At 39.0% G+C, this 18,155-nt stretch overlaps 1 protein-coding gene across 1 annotated transcript in view; it reads right to left on the bottom strand.

Moving 5' to 3' along the window:
* Positions 1-806: 806 nt before the first annotated feature.
* Positions 807-18,155, bottom strand: part of ankrd13a (ankyrin repeat domain 13A) — a 35,044-nt gene continuing 17,695 nt past the window's right edge. The window contains exons 10-15 of the mRNA XM_028824057.2: positions 16,710-16,840; positions 11,069-11,226; positions 10,812-10,937; positions 10,546-10,709; positions 10,231-10,295; positions 807-3,293 (exon numbers count right to left, since the gene is read on the bottom strand). Coding sequence (XP_028679890.1) covers positions 3,110-3,293; positions 10,231-10,295; positions 10,546-10,709; positions 10,812-10,937; positions 11,069-11,226; positions 16,710-16,840 — 828 coding nt within the window. The 3' untranslated portion in view covers positions 807-3,109. The remainder of the gene's footprint in view (positions 3,294-10,230; positions 10,296-10,545; positions 10,710-10,811; positions 10,938-11,068; positions 11,227-16,709; positions 16,841-18,155) is intronic.

Genomic DNA, 18,155 nt, shown 5'->3' with positions numbered 1-18,155 from the left:
GAGTGCACCCACCCAATTTAAATCATCCTTCATTACTATGCAGCCCATTAGTATTAAAGCCAACCTCTCAGACCTGTGTGCTTCTGTTTCATGCATGGAGAAGAGGACAATTCCTCTGACCATATCACATCTTCACTGCGTGTCACCCAATAGTCTCATTTGTATCACTGAGCTCACCATGTATGTGCTTGTGGTCCAACTTTGTCATCCTGCACTGTAGTGTCCTCGATGGTCTGCTGCTCATGAAACTGACTGCACACTTTCAAGATTGACATTTACATGCATTTGAATTACTTTCATTAGGCATGACACCTAACACACACCAAAGTCAAGGATTATGTATGTCTGGCTCTTTTTCAGTGACACCTGTTTCTCTGAGATCCATGCTATTAACACTTTGGACATCATTCCGGATAAAATGTCAGAAAGGTTAGCTGCATACAGTAAAGCCTCATGCCAACTTTGATTAACAATGGCCCATTGCAGTTACTCTGGGCCTCCTCTTAGGTCAGCCAGACCTACTGTCCAGAAAACATGTCTTTTATTCTTAAAACACCACCCTGAACCTAAAGGATGAATAATGGCCCAAGAGGTAGCAATTACAAATAATGTTAACAAACATTCACCTCCCACCCTGCCCTCTGTCCCGACAACCAGTTTTCAACCCACTTTATTAATACTGCCCCCCATTTTTCAAATTGTTGAATGTCTTCACATTATGGTCTGTTCTGTGCTTGGTGCCATGTAATATTGCAAAGTGATACAGAAAAAAATACTGTAAACTGATCAAGAAAAAAACACCAAAATTATTAAATTCATTTTATTAAAGAACACAGCTAATCACACATGAGGGAAGCATCAAAAAAACAAACAGGCCTGCTGTTTCCAAAATAGTAAAATGCATCACACAAGCGATTGACAACAAAGTTGGGTCACCCTTGATAACTGAAATACTGTAGGAAAGCAGAATATTAGTAATCTGCAAAAAAACTCATCAGTACAAAAAAAAAAAAAACTAAACTAAAAAAATAGTAAAATAAATGTGGCCTGCATGCCAGGCCGGTAGTAGGGATGAGCTCTACATTAGTTTTTAGATGAGTGGTGTAGCCTGTCCACAACTGGTAAATCATACGCGTTCTTCCTTTAAGTTTCAATTCATGTGCAGCCAATTAGTAGAGTTGGGTGTGCATGTACTAATGGAGCACATATCAGACACTGTCTGCAACCAATGTTTTTGATTTTTTATTTTTATTTCAGTGAGAAAAAAAACTCATATATACAGTGTGTATATATATATATATATATATATATATATATATATATATATATATATATATATATATATATATAGTTTTTTTCTACATACTGTATATATTTATATAAATAAAATATATTGCATGATAACTCCATTTCAACATTGTGCTCTGCTTAAAATGCATTTTTTTTTTTCCCCATAGCTGCTGAGTAAGCATTATACAGCGCTGCAGGCTCACCAGTGGAAGTGTGCTTAATATGAATACATTAAAATTAACTGAAATTCAAATCATGTTACCAATTATCAATTATTTGAACTCATCCCTAAGTGGTAGTCAATAAAATTTGGCAGCATCAAGCAGCTTTTGAAAGTGGCACAACAAAGGTGCTATTACTTATACAATAAACATAAAGAATATAAAACTCCATGGAAACTGTTCCTTCAGTCTTTGGTATTCTACAGTTAAAGCTGCCATGTATAGAAAACTCACATTTGCCTGCACTAGTCAAATTAGTTCAGTAGATGTGGCTTGTCAATGAGAGCGTGGCTTAGTGCTGTCCTGTTTTTTAGATTATGGTTTGATGGAATACTTAACATCAGGACGCAATAAAAAGAATTGTATGCTAGTATCCATTTGAGCCCCTCTCTTATGGGCTGGATGCTGGAAATATATTGCCTACTACCAGGAGGAGAGTGGCTCTCCACATAGGAATACAGTACTCTATCCATTCTGCCTTGGTTTTCACTTTTTTCCCCCCACAGTGCTCTATTATTGCTCTTGATTTAGCAGAATACATCTTCATGAACCAACAACATTACTGGCATCCACCTAATGCCTATATTTTTTTTTATTATCCAAGTGGAGTCATTGTGCTTATTACCTCCTGCATAAATGGGACATATTTCTGCAATTTTATGTTTTACTGGCTTTTTGACTAAGCAGTTCTTTCGGTTAACTTATCTCTTTTCTACCAAATGTGCATGCTGGCTTTCTCTTGCCATTTTGTGGAGATTTCATTTCTCTAGGTATTGAAGGGTTGGTGGATGGGGGAATCATTTTTGTAACACTCTCTCAGCTGTGTGGATTCTCCTCCTGCCCATTTGCCTCTTTGTGTCTGTTGCTTTCTTCATGGTTTAGGGATGTTCCTAGGATTATGCTATTTTCTAAAGCTGTGTTATGATTGGAGTCCTGGAGAGTCTGTTTATTATAATACGTTCTGTAGCTGTGTGGCTGTAGTTGTTATGTCTCTTATTGGTCTTTTTAGATCTCAATAACTTCCAGTTCCTGTCTAGGTTTACAGCTACTACTGTTTGCTTGTGAGGCTGGAGGAAATTGCTCCTTATTCATTTCCTTTCCAACTTAAACACATCTGTTGTCTATTTCTTTTTTTTTTTTTTGTTAAATCCAACCTGGTGGCCATTTATGTTCAACTTCACCTTCACCTTCATGTGCCACGGACTTTAGTACTAGCTCTCATTGCACAATATGTAGTTCATTTACCATGTTAGTCATGGCTGTGTTCCTAACATGAAAAGTTACTGAAAGCTATGTGTTAGACTAAAGCCTAGTGGCAGTTGCTGGTGCTCTTCCTTTTAAAATTTTAAAAGTGTACATCATACAAAGGCTCAGGGAAGGTGGTACTTCACAGTTTAAAAGCTGATTCTTTACATAGTCATAAATGTTGTCTTTTTTTCCAGTCATTTGCTTTTATAAAAGTATGCGGTTAAATAGTTCTTGATTCCTGAGATCAGAGACCTCCAGGTCTTCTTTGTGACATGACAGGCACTAGTACTGGCTGAAATAAGCTGCTCTGCAAGCAGCAGGAGTGATGTTGGTGCTTTTACTTTTTCCCTCTATTTGTCAATCAGTGACAACTGCAAGATCCGCTCCAGTTCCTCCTCCTCTTCCTTCCTTTGCCTCTCCTCTTCCTCCTGGATGCGTGCAGATAATTCCATGGCAAGTGTAAGGTCTGAATCTGGAGTGTCCCCTCGGCAGGTACTGATGGGCATGTTCATCAACAGGCTTTCCTGGGCAGTTCTATAGAGGATCACAAGAGAAGTAAATAAGAGTCAGCTGAGGATTTTACACCAAAATTTAGGTTTTAAGTCATTTAGTAATGCACTTATTAAGTGGTGCAGATATAAGTAAACTTCCCAAAAGGTTCACACGGGACCTTTCGAAACCAGTCAAGAGCTGGGACTTGGCTGTTTTGGGTTTGTGAAACATACAAATCAGCAGATAACCTGATAGCTAGACAAAACCAAAAAGAACCTCCTCAAAAAACACAAGATCTTACCACCTTGTAGCATTTATTAGCTCTGTTTAGTAGTACCTTATATTTTGTCCCTTACAGCAGGCATGTCAAACACGCGGCCCGCAACAGAAATCTGTGCGGCCCGCATTACAGATGCTAGTTAGCACTGAACTTGTACAAAATGATTGATTCAATCACAAACAATAGTATTCTGCATCTTCGGTGTTACTTATTGACTTTTCTTACTTCTGCTTTCTGACAAAAGCGTGTTTTCCCATGGCATTACGATACCGGAAACGTCATCTGCTAGTATAGCCACGAGCCTTGACAAGTTAATGAGCCATAGAGTCACAACTGAAGTGCTAGGCTGCAGCAGGGGCGGCCTTAGGCATGTGCAAACTGTGCACCTGCACAGTGCCGCCAAATCCCAGGGGCCGCCACGCCAATATATATTGAATATAAAACAGAAAGAGAAAATAACGACACAGCTGACGGCAATGTGGCCGAAAAACATTGTTTCTTGTTAATTAGTACACTGTATTTACAAATGTCGCTAGAGTCGGAGCAGTATACTATATGTAGTATTATAATGTTTTGCCGTAATGAGAATATCATTGGCCGCCACCTGGTTTTCAAGTTACGGACACGAGTATATAGAAGCATGTCATGAGCACAAGGCGGCTATGCAGTGTCCGCAATGGATGTGGCCATCCGCCGTGCATAAGATACCGTATTGACATTGCCAGGCGAAGGGGCCACCGATTCTTTCTCTGCCCAGGGCCGCCACGAGCCTAGAGCCGCCCCTGCTAAGGCTACACTACTGACTGGGTTGCTGAGACTGGCCACTGGGCAGAACTGACCATCACGAGTAGTAATAGCCCGCATATTTTCACGTTTTTTTGCTCTAGTTTCATGTAATTTTGTGCTAGTATTGTAACGAACAGTTAGTGCAGACTACAGCTGAAGATCTGAAGTGGACGCAAGAAGTTGGTGAGTTGTTTGTTAACATTTTTGTGATTTTGAGTTTGTAAAATTATTGTAGGTCAGGTGGCTTTTTGCATATCGGCTTATTTTACAATATAAACTTTGAAGTAAACTTAGTAAAGTAAAATTTGATTTTTGGAGGATTTGTTTTCCAACTTGAATTACTGAGCAATGAATTCAGTGAGCATTTTCGTGATTTCAGTTCACACAAACAGGGATTGCGCTGTTCTCTTACAACGTTGAGAATGCACCTGAGAATATCCAAATGGAATTGATTGAAGTGCAGTCAGATTCTATTCTGAAGGCAAAATACAGTTGGTGTGCCAGGCTTGTATGCTTACCTGACACCCTCGTATGTGCAGATCCGTAAGTTGGCATCGAGAGTACTGTCAATGTTCAGAAGCACTTACCTTTGTGAGCAATTGTTTTTGTTAATGAAAGCTACCAAAACCCCACATCGCTCAAGACTTACCGTTGAGCACCTTTCATCCCTCAAAAAAGTTGCAGCTGCAGAAGATTTCAAGCCTGATATTGACGAACTGGTTGCTAACAAGAGATGCCAAGTGTCGCGACAAAAGAAATAAATCTCACACTGTAAGGCTCCTATATAAGCAATGAATATAATATAATGAATATCAATCATCAAGACACTATATAAAAGCGGTCGGGATTGTCCTTCCGTCCCGTGAGTGCAAAGCATAGCGGTATTCCGCTTATTACAGACTTACTACTTGTGGCTTGCGGCACGAAGCGACGCGATGTGAGCAGAGTTCTGGTGATCCCATCATTCCCTTGCCTTTGTGCGCGATACGCTGGAAAAATAGACAAAATTATGTCTCAGGAAATAATTAATGTTGATGGAGTACAAATGCCTCACCGCGTAGTAAATATCAGGGGAGATGGTGCTTGCTTATTCTCATCTATAGCTTATTTAGTGCATGAAACTCTGTCTTTAGCGGTACAGATTCGGGCTGACATTGTACGACATGTTTTAAGTAATTGGTCAAGGTTTCAGCCATTTACAATGATGCCGTCAGGAATCTCTTATACAAATGAGCTTCAGTATCTCACTGAAATGTCAAAGTCTCAAACTTATGGTACCATTTCTGAGCTAATGGCAGCGGGAGAGTTGTTCCCCTATGAGTTTCAAGTATATTATTATGGAGTCCTACACTCCAAGTTTGGACAGGCACTCGAGGGGATAAAAAAACTTAGGTTTTCGGGAGATATTATGAATGGACACTTTGATGTTCTCATTCCCTACACTTACATGCCTGATGTACACATGGAGCGCACACAAATTGAGGATAAAAGTCGGTCGCCTTAAAAGGAGGGTGAGCCTAGTAAATTAATAAGGACCTAGCTAAGGGGTTGACTCTAATTCTACACTGTTGTATGGAGACTGCATGGAAATAAATTGCTTTTCTTAAGTGTTACATTTTAAAGTTTTCAGTATTGGAAAGAAAGCTACAATAACTTTGTATAATAGTATTTGTTACAGTACGGCACGCACGTATGGCAGTACAGTACGCACGTATGGCAGTCGAAGTGGCCCACCAATGGTAGTGAGTTTGACATGCCTGCCTTACAGTGTATCACTTGTCAGAATAATTATCACCTAAAATGCAGCTTGATTCTTCACTGAGTGATATAGTACTAACAAACATATGACAAGCTGTCCCCTGAACTTCCAAATAGCATTAATTTGAAACCAGCTATTTGTGACACTCCTACTGCTGCAATACATTAATAATAAATCACTGACAATCCTTAGAAACCTTAATAATTACTACATTATTAATTAAAATAGTAAAACATTTTTAAAGCACAAACAATTCAACTAAAATAATTTCTGATATGCAGCAACAAGATATGTGCCAACACTCTGCTGTTATTAAACATGGACTTAGTTCAGGACTAATATACTTAGTTCTGAAGAGGGTCACGGGGGTCTACCTAGCCTATCTCATCTAGCAAAGGGTACAAGGCAGGAACAAACCCTGGACAGGGTACCAGTTTATCACAGGGTGAACACACCCCAACCACACACTAGTGCCAATTTAGGATCACCAATTTACCTATCCTGCATGTCTTTGGACTGTGGGAGGAAACCAATGCAGACACGGGAAGAACATGCAAACAGCAATGCAGGGAGGACCTGGGACGCAAACCCTGGTCTCCTTATTGCAAGGCAGCAGCGCTACAACTACACCACTGTTCCGTCCTAAATATGGACTTAGTCAAGTGCAATTAACTAGGGAAATGTTAGTAACTAATGATTACTGATATTCAGTAATTTTTCTTGGGGGGGATAATTATCACAGTAAACACAACAGTTCAACCGTTTCACCATATTTACTGAATTGTTCACCAAATAACACGAACCAGCAACAATCCAACATTAAGCTGAGGAGAACAGGTAAAACTCTCTCACAAACTAATAACTCAGGCTTTGGGTTTGCTATTTAAAGTTCTACAGGATACCTTATGTATTTTTTCCAAAAACTTGCTGCATACCAACAGCTGGAATTGTTAAAAAAAAATAGTGCTAGCGAAAGACTGTCTGCATTCACTTGAAATTCAAGTGTCATTAAAAATAATTATTAAGTAGCATAATAACCAGATTAACTGCTAGCAACAAAATATGAGGTCTCACATATTACAGTATATTCACAAAAGCCAGCATGTCACCAGATCCAGAAACAACAGAAAATAATGTAAAAGAACAGAATGTCTTCAGGAAGGAACATGCTCTTGATTGTCTTAGTCACAAATTAAAACAAATTCACAACTTCTTATTATGGAAATCACTGCTGATATTTCATGATGCTGCTTCCTGCTCTTGTATACCTTCTAATGCCACCTCAAATGTTTTCTTTACAATGCTTTATTTATTTATTTTTATGCTATATACTTTTACTAGCTGTTCTACCCATCTTCACCTCAAAGAGTGATAAAATGTACATGCATAAAACAAATATAAAGAAGATCTGACACTAATGACCTCCGTATTGCAGCAGAAAGACATGTACAGTTAGGTCCATAAATATTTGGACAGAGACAAATTTTTTCTAGTTTTGGTTCTGTACATTACCACAATGAATTTTAAATGAAACAACTCAGATGCAGTTGAAGTGCAGCTTTAATTCAGTGGGGTGAACAAAACAATTGCATAAAAATGTGAGGCAACTAAAGCATTTTTTTTTAAACACAATCCCTTCATTTCAGGGGCTCAAAAGTAATTGGACAAATTAAATAACTGGAAATAAAATGTTCATTTCTAATACTTGGTTGAAAACCCTTTGCTGGCAATGACACCCTGAAGTCTTGAACTCATGGACATCACCAGATGCTGGGTTTCCTTCTTTTTAATGCTCTGCCAGGGCTTTACTGTAGCGGCTTTCAGTTGCTGTTTGTTTGTGGGCCTTTCTGTCTGAAGTTTAGTCTTCCACAAGTGAAATGCCTGCTCAACTGGGTTAAGATCAGGTGACTGACTTGGCCATTCAAGAATTTTCCATTTCTTTGCTTTAATAAACTCCTGGGTTACTTTGGCTGTATGTTTTGGGTCATTGTCCATCTGTGTCATGAAACGCCGCCCAATCAATTTGACTGCATTTAGCTGCATTTGAGCAGACAGTATGTCTCTGAACACCTCAGAATTCATTCGGCTGCTTCTGTCCTGTGTCACATCATCAATAAACACTAGTGTCCCAGTGCCACTGGCAGCCATGCACGCCCCAAGCCGTCACACTGCCTCCACCATGTTTTACAGATGATATGGTATGCTTTGGATAATGAGCTGTTCCATGCCTTCTCCATACTTTTTTCTTGCCATCATTCTGGTAGAGGTTGATCTTGGTTTCATCTGTCCAAAGAATGTTTTTCCAGAACTGTGCTGGCTTTTTTAGATGTTCTTTAGCAAAGTCCAATCTAGCCTTTCTATTCTTGAGGCTTATGAGTGGCTTGCACCTTGCAGTGCACCCTCTGTATTTACTTTCATGCAGTCTTCTCTTTATGGTAGACTTAGATATTGATAAGCCTACACCCTGGAGAGTGTTGTTCATTTGGTTGGCTGTTGTGAAGGGGTTTCTCTTCACCATGGAAATGATTCTGCGATCATCCACCACTGTTGTCTTCTGTGGACATCCAGGTCTTTTTGCGTTGCTGAGTTCACCAGTGCTTGCTTTCTTTCTCAGGATGTACCAAACTGTAGATTTTGCCACTCGTAATATTGTAGCAATTTCTCGGATGGGTTTTTTCTGTTTTCGCAGCTTAAGGATGGCTTCTTTCACCTGCATGGAGAGCTCCTTTGACCGCATATTGTCTGTTCACAGCAAAATCTTCCACATGCAAGCACCACACCTCAAATCAACTCCAGGCCTTTTATCTGCTTAATTGATAATGACATAATGACGGACTTGCCCACACCTGCCCATGAAATAGCCTTTGAGTCAATTGTCCAATTACTTTTGAGCCCCTGAAATGAAGGGATTGTGTTAAAAAAATGCTTTAGTTGCCTCACATTTTTATGCAATCATTTTGTCCACCCCACTGAATTAAAGCTGAAAGTCTGCACTTCAACTGCATCTGAGTTGTTTCATTTAAAAATCATTGTGGTAATGTACAGAAACAAAATTAGAAAAAAGTTGTCTCTGTCCAAATATTTATGGACCTAACTGTATGTTTATAGTATTGTTTATCATCTACTGCTCCTTCGCTTATTAAGAGCAGCAAAGAACAATTTGCAGAACAGCAATTATAAATTATCTCAACAGTTCAGTAACAATATTGAAATGTAATAAAACATACAGAACACACCACAGTCAATGTACAACTCAATCACTGACAGATAAATAAGGGTTGAGTAGCACACACACCCTCCTCTCCAAGGAGTTTTCACCACTCACCCTCCCGCGGCCTCAAAAGACTTTTGTTAGGCTATTTGCTCACTTATTATTTTTCCCTGGACAAAAAACTGAATCTGATTTTTTTTTTTTTTTTTTCCTTGCCATAAAATGAGTATTCAGAAAAGATTGAATGGATTTTTAATACAAGAAACTATAAATTAACTTAAATTAAAAATTAAAAATGCTATTTTTTAGTACGTTATTTATCCCTTATAGTTTGTAATGATGGCCAAGAAAAAAAATTTAATTTGATGTTTTCATGCAGAATAGAGAGAAAAAATGTTTGATATAATAGAAGCAAAAAGTGACTAATACTGTACAATGGCAAATGATGTGAAAAACTATCCAGTGATATGCTCAAAATGTGCAGAACTCATGCTTTTTGTTAGAATTTTCTTTAAATAGAAAACACTGTAATAGAAGCACCTACCATAAGCAGGAAACTATAGTCTAATGGGATTATATTTTTCAACTGATGAACCACCTCCTCACATCATTCGCTGGTCAAGAGTCCTGTCTTCAGTGAAGGCTTAGTTTCCTCTTTAAGATGTACACCAATTATTTGACTCCGCAGTTGCCACAGAGTGTCATCCATGGGATCCTACTCCCTCACGATACTGTTGCTGATCAATGTTTTTTTGGGAAGTTGAGGGGATAATTACTCCAATTGGAGAATTAACAATGAATGATGTCGTCTGGGGGGTGGGGAGTTTTTTTTCCCCCTTGCACGCAGTGACCCACTGTAGGTCATTCCACAACCTCCTCACAACCCTTCCTCATTTCTTTTTTATTTAGTACCATTGTAATTCACAAAAAAAAGGGTTCCCACCTACTGTACTGGCTTTCAAACATGGCCTCAGGGAAAACTCCACTGATTCCGTCCCAGGACGTTATCTAAAGGAAAAATGAAAAACAGATGATGAGATTTTTTAAACTTCTGCCCCAGAATTTTCATTGAGATACACTCTAGTTTAATCTCTTTTAAAATAAAATTGGTTTCAATCAATGATTTCCTGTTAAATAATTCAAATAAACAAATCTTTCCTGGTCTTTATTTGAAAACTCCCAACACACAGTCCACCCCAATATTTCAAACTGCTGTTCATTCATTCAGTGGGGAGCCAAATTCAGATTGTCATCTTACCTCATTTGTACATTTTGATTCTAGTAGACTCTGTTGAATGGCAAACTGCAACAATTCCTCGTCATGATTTGTGACAGGCATTGCACGGCCCCCGCCTCGGCGGATGTACCTTGTTGGCACATCGAACACAGAGGGGCACACAATGAATGGAGATTTAGAAGAGGCTGTAATTTGTAAATTACACAATTGAAATATTTTACATCTCTCAAAAATGTAGACTAAACTATTTCTATTAAAGTATTCATTATTTCAATAATTTATTCAACCTGTATTGTCTTCCTCATCCTGAGAAGGTGTCTTGTTTGAAGTGAGATCTACCACATCTTCAGTACTGCACAAGTTCACATTACCAAATGTGATGCGTGCATTCAGAACATGAAACAGTGGGATCTCTGGGATAAAATTCAAAAGAGCCCATGTTAGCATACCTGATTATGTCATATTGAGAATACAAACAATATTTTTGTTACCAGTAATTATTCTTTCAAAGATGTAATTCACATTAGCTTTCAGATTGTTATACCTATTTTAACAGGAAATCCAGGAGGGAATTTCAGGGTGATAAAGTCCCGCAGTCTGGCAAAATGTGCACTAGTCCTGGCCATTAGGTTAATAATAGGAGTCACCTGCTCCACCAGGGAGAGAGGATGCTCTTCACTCATCCACAATGTTGCTTTAAATCTTTGGGGGAAAAAACATTGAGTGTTAAACACTGTTTCTTGAAGTCCTCACAGCAGCAGACTTTAGTTCAAACCATTTGTCCATCCCTTTACTAATTGGCTTAATTAAATTCTATCATCTCTGAGAGGAGGCAATCCATCTCAGGGCATATTCAAACACTCATCCCACTCACTTAGGGCAAATGTAGTGTTGTCAGTTTGAGCTAGAACACAGATACAGCAAGAATGCACCCCGTCCAAAAAGACAGTCCTGGTTTCTTAATTAGAGAGAGGTTTCTTTCTGTTAATGTCTTATCTACTTAGCTTGTTCTGGGTTTCATGTACCCTTCTCATATAATTTCATAGAAATGTATTTTTATTTTTTCTGGATAAAATTAAGAAAATGTTTTGTGAAACTATGTCAGATTATCTGCATTCAATTCTTTGCACTTATTTTTCTTCTTTTTTTCCTAAATATTTTCTTCACGCGTTTATTGACACGTTTAATGCAAATGATACTCAGAGGCTGACTAACTATTTGTGGCTCACTATAAACTGAAAACTAATTATGAGTGAAAGGATTAAATTACGGCTTAGGAACCTTACCAAAAGAAATAACTGACTAGCCAAAATGTACTTTTTTGTAACTGTCTGGTGAATAACAGCCCATTTATTTTGGTATTTGGTACACTGTATTAATCCATTTACTGATAACTAGTGTTGCCCCGCGGCTCTACACAAATAGTATTGAAACAGGACAAACTTTCAAAATCATTAAAAAAATGTAATTCTGGCCAAGTGGAAGGTAAGTATGCTCCAATGTCAAACATTGGCACTGCATCTGATCGTGTTTAGCTCTGATGGGAAAGCGTCCCCCACGTGGGGAGAAAGCATGTGGCTGTGATATCTCTGGCAATCAGTGGCTACCCTCTAAAACATAAGTAGCTCTGATCTCTCCCTCAAAAATGTCAAACGTTACTCCTTAACAATCTCTAGATGATAATGTCTGTTGAACAAACAGGTATCGCTAGATAAGCGGAGGCAAGGTATGCTCCAACACATGGCCGAGAGATAGACTGACTCGAATGGAAGCTGACGTGTGAGTGAAGAGGGCCCCGCTCCCCTCCACCTGGCCCACAGCCGCTCTCTCGGATTCACGCACATAAATCAGTACTGCAAGCGAACTATGATACTTAGCATGATGAGAGTAGTTGCAAAAATCAACCGGAATGTTCAAGCAAATTATAAAAAATACCCAGTTTAAATCCGTTAAGTAGTTCTCTCGTTCACTAGTTAAGCGGAGGTAAGGTACATGCCCTAAGGCTGGAGCATGAGTGAGCAGGTCCCTGCCCAGCTCCCTACTTCCGACGTCACGCTTCCTCCTTCCCATGGCCCACAGCCTCTGTCTTGGATTCGCGCAAATAAATCGGTACCGCAAGTGAACTATGATACTTGACGCAATGAGAGATGTCACAAAATCAACTGGAATGTTCAGGTTTTTTTCTATAATTTGCTTGATCTAAATCCGTAAATGTACACAGTCATATGAAAAAGTTTGGGTACCCCTATCAGCCTGCATAATAATTTACTCTACTTTCAACAAAATAGATAACAGTGGTATGTCTTTCATTTCCTAGGAACATCTGAGTACTGAGGTGTTTTACGAACAAAGATTTTTAGTGAAGCAGTATTTAGTTGTACGGTCAAGGCCAAAATTATCGGCACCCCTGGAATTTTCCCAGAAAATGCACAATTTCTCCCAGAAAATTGTTGCAATTACAAATGTTTTGATATACACGTTTATTTCGTTTATGTGTATTGGAACAACACAAAAAAACAGAGAAAAAAAGCCAAATTTGACATCATGTCACACAGAACTCCAAAAATGGGCCGGACAAAATTATTGGCACCTTTTCAAAATTGTGGGTAGATCGTTTTATTTCAAGCATATGATGCTCGTTTGAACTCACCTGTGGCAAGAAACAGGTGCTGGCAATATAGCAATCATACCTGAAACCAGTTAAAATGGAGAAAAGTTGACTCAACCTTTCTGTTGTGTGTCTGAGTGTGCCACATTAAGCATGGAGAACAGAAAGAAGAGCAGAGAATTGTCTGAGGACTTGAGAACAAAAATTGTGGAAAAATATCAACAATCTCAAAGCTACAAGTACATCTCCAGAGATCTTCATGTTCCTTTATCCACTGTGTGCAACATAATCTAGAAGTTCACAACACATGGCACTGTAGCTAATCTCCCTGGACGTGGACGGAAGAGAAAAATTGATAAAAGACTGCAACGAAGGATAGTCCGAATGGTGGATAAACAGCCCCAATCAACTTCAAAACATATTCAAGCTGTTCTGCAGACTCAGGGTGCAACAGTGTCCGCTCGAACTATCCGTCGACATCTGAATGAAATGAAATGCTACGGCAGGAGAGCCAGGAGGACCCCACTGCTGACACAGAAACATAAAAAAGCCAGACTAGAGTTTGCCAAAATGTACCTGAGGAAGCCAAAATCCTTCTGGGCAAATGTCTTGTGGACAGATGAGACCAAAGTAGAGCTTTTTGGTAAAGCTCATCATTCTACTGTTTACAGAAAACGGAATGAGGCCTACAAAGAAAAGAACACATGGTGGAGGTTCTAAGATGTTTTGGGGATGTTTTGCTGCCTCTGGCACTGGATGCCTTGACTGTGTGCAAGGCATCATGAAATCTGAAGACTACCAAAAGATATTGGGGTGCAATGTAGGGCCCAGTGTCAGAAAGCTGGGTCTGCGTCAGAGGTCATGGGTGTTCCAGCAGGACAATGACCCCAAACATACCTCTAAAAGCACCCAGAAATGGTTGAAGACAAAGCGCTGGAGAGTTCTGAAGTGGCCAGCAATGAGTCCAGATCTAAATCCGATTGAACACTTATGAAGAGATCTCAAAATTGCTGTTGGGAGAAGGTGCCCTTCAAATCTGAGAAACCTTGAGCAGTCTGCAAAAGAAGAGTGGTGGGAAATTCCATTTGATAGGTGAAACAATCTTGTTGATGGTTATAGGAAGCGCTTGATTTCTGTTATTTTTTCCAAAGGGCGTGCAACCAAATATCAAGTAAAGGGTGCCAATAATTTTGTCCAGCCCGGTTTTTGAGTTTTGTGTGAAATTATGTCAGATTTGGCTTTTTTTCTGTGTTTTTTTGTGTTCCAATGCACATAAAGGAAATAAACGTGTATACCAACACATTTGTAATTGCAACAATTTTCTGGAAGAAATGGTCCATTTTCAAGGAAAATTCCAGGGGTGCTGATAATTTCGGCCATGACTATATGTATGTATGTATATATACATTATATATATATATATATATATATATATATATATATATATATATATATATATACAGTGCATCAAAGTATTCACAGCGTATCACTTTTTCCACATTTTGTTATGTTACAGCCTTATTCCAAAATGGATTAAATTCATTTTTTTCCTCAGAATTCTACACACAACACCCCATAATGACAATGTAAAAAAAAGTTTACTTGAGGTTTTTGCAAATTTATTAAAAATAAAAAAACTGAGAAATCACATGTACATAAGTATTCACAGCCTTTGCTCAATACTTTGTCGGTGCACCTTTGGCAGCAATTACAGCCTCAAGTCTTTTTGAATATGATGCCACAAGCTTGGCATACCTATCCGTGGCCAGTTTCGCTCATTCCTCTTTGCAGCACCTCTCAAGCTCCATCAGGTTGGATGGGAAGCGTCAGTGCACAGCCATTTTAAGATCTCTCCAGAGATGTTCAATCGGATTCAAGTCTGGGCTCTGGCTGGGCCACTCAAGGACATTCACAGAGTTGTCCTGAAGCCACTCCTTTGATATCTTGGCTGTGTGCTTAGGGTTGTTGTCCTGCTGAAAGATGAACCGCCACCCCAGTCTGAGGTCAAGAGCGCTCTGGAGCAGGTTTTCATCCAGGATGTCTCTGTACATTGCTGTAGTCATCTTTCCCTTTATCCTGACTAGTCTCCCAGTCCCTGCCATTGAAAAAAATCCCCACAGCATGATGCTGCCACCACCATGCTTAACTGTAGGGATGGTATTGGCCTGGTGATGAGCGGTGCCTGGTTTCCTCCAAACGTGACGCCTGGCATTCACACCAATGAGTTCAATCTTTGTCTCAGCAGACCAGAGAATTTTCTTTCTCATGGTCTGAGAGTCCTTCAGGTGCCTTTTGGCAAACTCCAGGTGGGCTGCCATGTGCCTTTTACTAAGGAGTGGCTTCTGTCTGGCCACTCTACCATACAGGCCTGATTGGTGGATTGCTGCAGAGATGGTTGTCCTTCTGGAAGGTTCTCCTCTCTCCACAGAGGACCTCTGGAGCTTTGACAGAGTGACCATCGGGTTCTTGGTCACCTCCCTGACTCAGGCCCTTCTCCCCCGATCGCTCAGTTTAGATAGCCGGCCAGCTCTAGGAAGAGTCCTGGTGGTTTCGAACTTCTTCCACTTATGGATGTTGGAGGCCACTGTGCTCACTGGGACCTTCAAAGCAGCAGAAATTTTTCTGTAACCTTCCCCAGATTTGTGCCTCGAGACAATCCTGTCTCGGAGGTCTACAGACAATTCCTTTGACTTCATGCTTGGTTTGTGCTCTGACATGAACTGTCAACTGTGGGACCTTATATAGACAGGTGTGTGCCTTTCCAAATCATGTCCAATCAACTGAATTTACCACAGGTGGACTCCAATTAAGCTGCAGAAACATCTCAAGGATGATCGGGGAAACAGGATGCACCTGAGCTCAATTTTGAGCTTCATGGCAAAGGCTGTGAATAGTTATGTACATGTGCTTTCTCAGTTTTTTTATTTTTCATAAATTTGCAAAAACCTCAAGTAAACTTTTTTCACGTTGTCATTATGGGGTGTTGTGTGTAGAATTCTGAGGAAAAAAATGAATTTAATCCATTTTGGAATAAGGCTGTAACATAACAAAATGTGGAAAAAGTGATGCGCTGTGAATACTTTCCGGATGCACTGTGTATGTATGTGTATATATATATATATATATATATATATATATATATATATATATATATATATATATATAGATAGATGGATAGATATATAGAGAGAGATACAAAGATGTAGTTTTAGAAACTGTGGAGAATTGCAAGGAAAAATCCATTTACTTTACGTGATATGTTCCTTTAACAATATAAATAATTGTTGTTAACAAAAAAGGAATGAAGTTTGACACCCATTATTTAAAAGTTACTATTCTGAGGACTGAGCGCACAATCCTCAGTGGGGAAAAGAATTAGTATGCTGAACATTTAAGAAGTTTTTTGGGAGGCTCGGCAGAACAATGCTCTTTAAACATCCTGCTTTCCACTGGAGAAAGTTACAGCATGGAGAATTATTCTAGCATAGGTTGGCCTGTCTAAAATCTACATTTGGTACATATTACTTTAGCACTAACTGAATGGCTGTCCAAAAGACAGAAAATTTGAAATACTGACTTTTGGGTTCTGATGGTTAGTTCAATTGGTCTTCCAATATCCCTATCATGGAGGTCAAAGTCAGGGTTAAAGTACTCCTCAGGAGTAATAGCAGTTGGATTATTGGTAGAAGCAAACTCCAAGGTGTGGTCCTGTGGGAAGAGGAGAAAAAAAAAATTGGTAACTTTAGTAAGCATGGATTACATCAGTACCATGCTGAAATGTTAAACCTTAGAGAGACAATAAGGAGGATTTTCACTTCAACAACAACAAAGTGTTACAAGATTAAATGAATTCCATGAAAAAATTAAACTAACATTAAAGGGTAGTAATTGCACCTTCCATCACCAAGACAAAGGAGGTGTGTGTAAACTTGGAAACAAAGGCTGTAGTATTACAGCCCAATAAAATGCCAATCCTCTTTAATAAAATCCCTGTGTGCGTCCATGTGTCCGTGTGTGTGTGTCTTCTGGCGAAGTACGCATGCGCGGGGCAGGGTGCGATGCTTCAAAGGCTGCCTGACGCGTCACACAAGACAGAGAGAGGGCGGGTCCTATAAAATATCACGCGGCCGATCCAATCGGATTTCAGTAAATGAGGTAAGACCCAAAACATAATGCACGAAAAATCCAATTGGGTACTGAGACGCAAAGAGGTGGGATTAGTGTTTGTTGTTGTGCAAGTGTTCACTCTGAGGATGTCAGATTTGCAATTAACAAACTTGGCCCGGTAAAGTGTAAAGTGTTTTCCTAAATATACAAATTTTCATGATATTACAATAGAATGACTTTTAAAAGTAGATTTATTTTCGCGCACATAAAATCCGTTGCTGGGGAGACGCCATACATACAATAATTAGCTGCACGCCAGCACAGATTAAAATACTTGCTGGAGAGACGTATTACTGTGAGAGAAAATTAAAGGCACACAATACAGTGACGCATATTACAGCCACATACAAGCCAGTATTACTGTAACAGAAAATAGACGGTCCTTTGCCATTTAATATAGACTGTTCCTACTAATGTTTATGCACTACTATTCTAGCGCCCGTTATTGTAACGGGCTTAATGTCTAGTAATAAATAATATTAATAAATAAAACAGGAAAGTATTGCCTGCTGGTGAGAAAAGAACTAAAAATAATATATACAGTATATATAAAAATACTTTTTAAAAACCACGCTTATATTAAGTTAAAAAGTATACTAAAAAGTAAAAAATAAGTCTCTCATACATCACGCATAAAATGAAAGCATGGGCGCTTTTGCTAAGATTTTATTGATTGATGAAAAGCGCCCACACTTTTATTTTAGGAGTAATGTATGAGAGACTTATTTTTTACTTTTTAGTACACTTTTTAACTTAATAGAAGCGTGGTTTTTAAAAAGTGCTTTTTTATATATATATTATTTTCAACTTTTTAGTCATGGGTTTTAGTATAATTTTTGTAATCAATATTTTAACA

This window comes from Erpetoichthys calabaricus, chromosome 18, assembly GCF_900747795.2.
Source record: "Erpetoichthys calabaricus chromosome 18, fErpCal1.3, whole genome shotgun sequence".
NCBI classification, from domain to species: Eukaryota; Metazoa; Chordata; class Cladistia; order Polypteriformes; family Polypteridae; genus Erpetoichthys; species Erpetoichthys calabaricus.
This window is presented reverse-complemented; position numbering and strand designations above follow the sequence as displayed.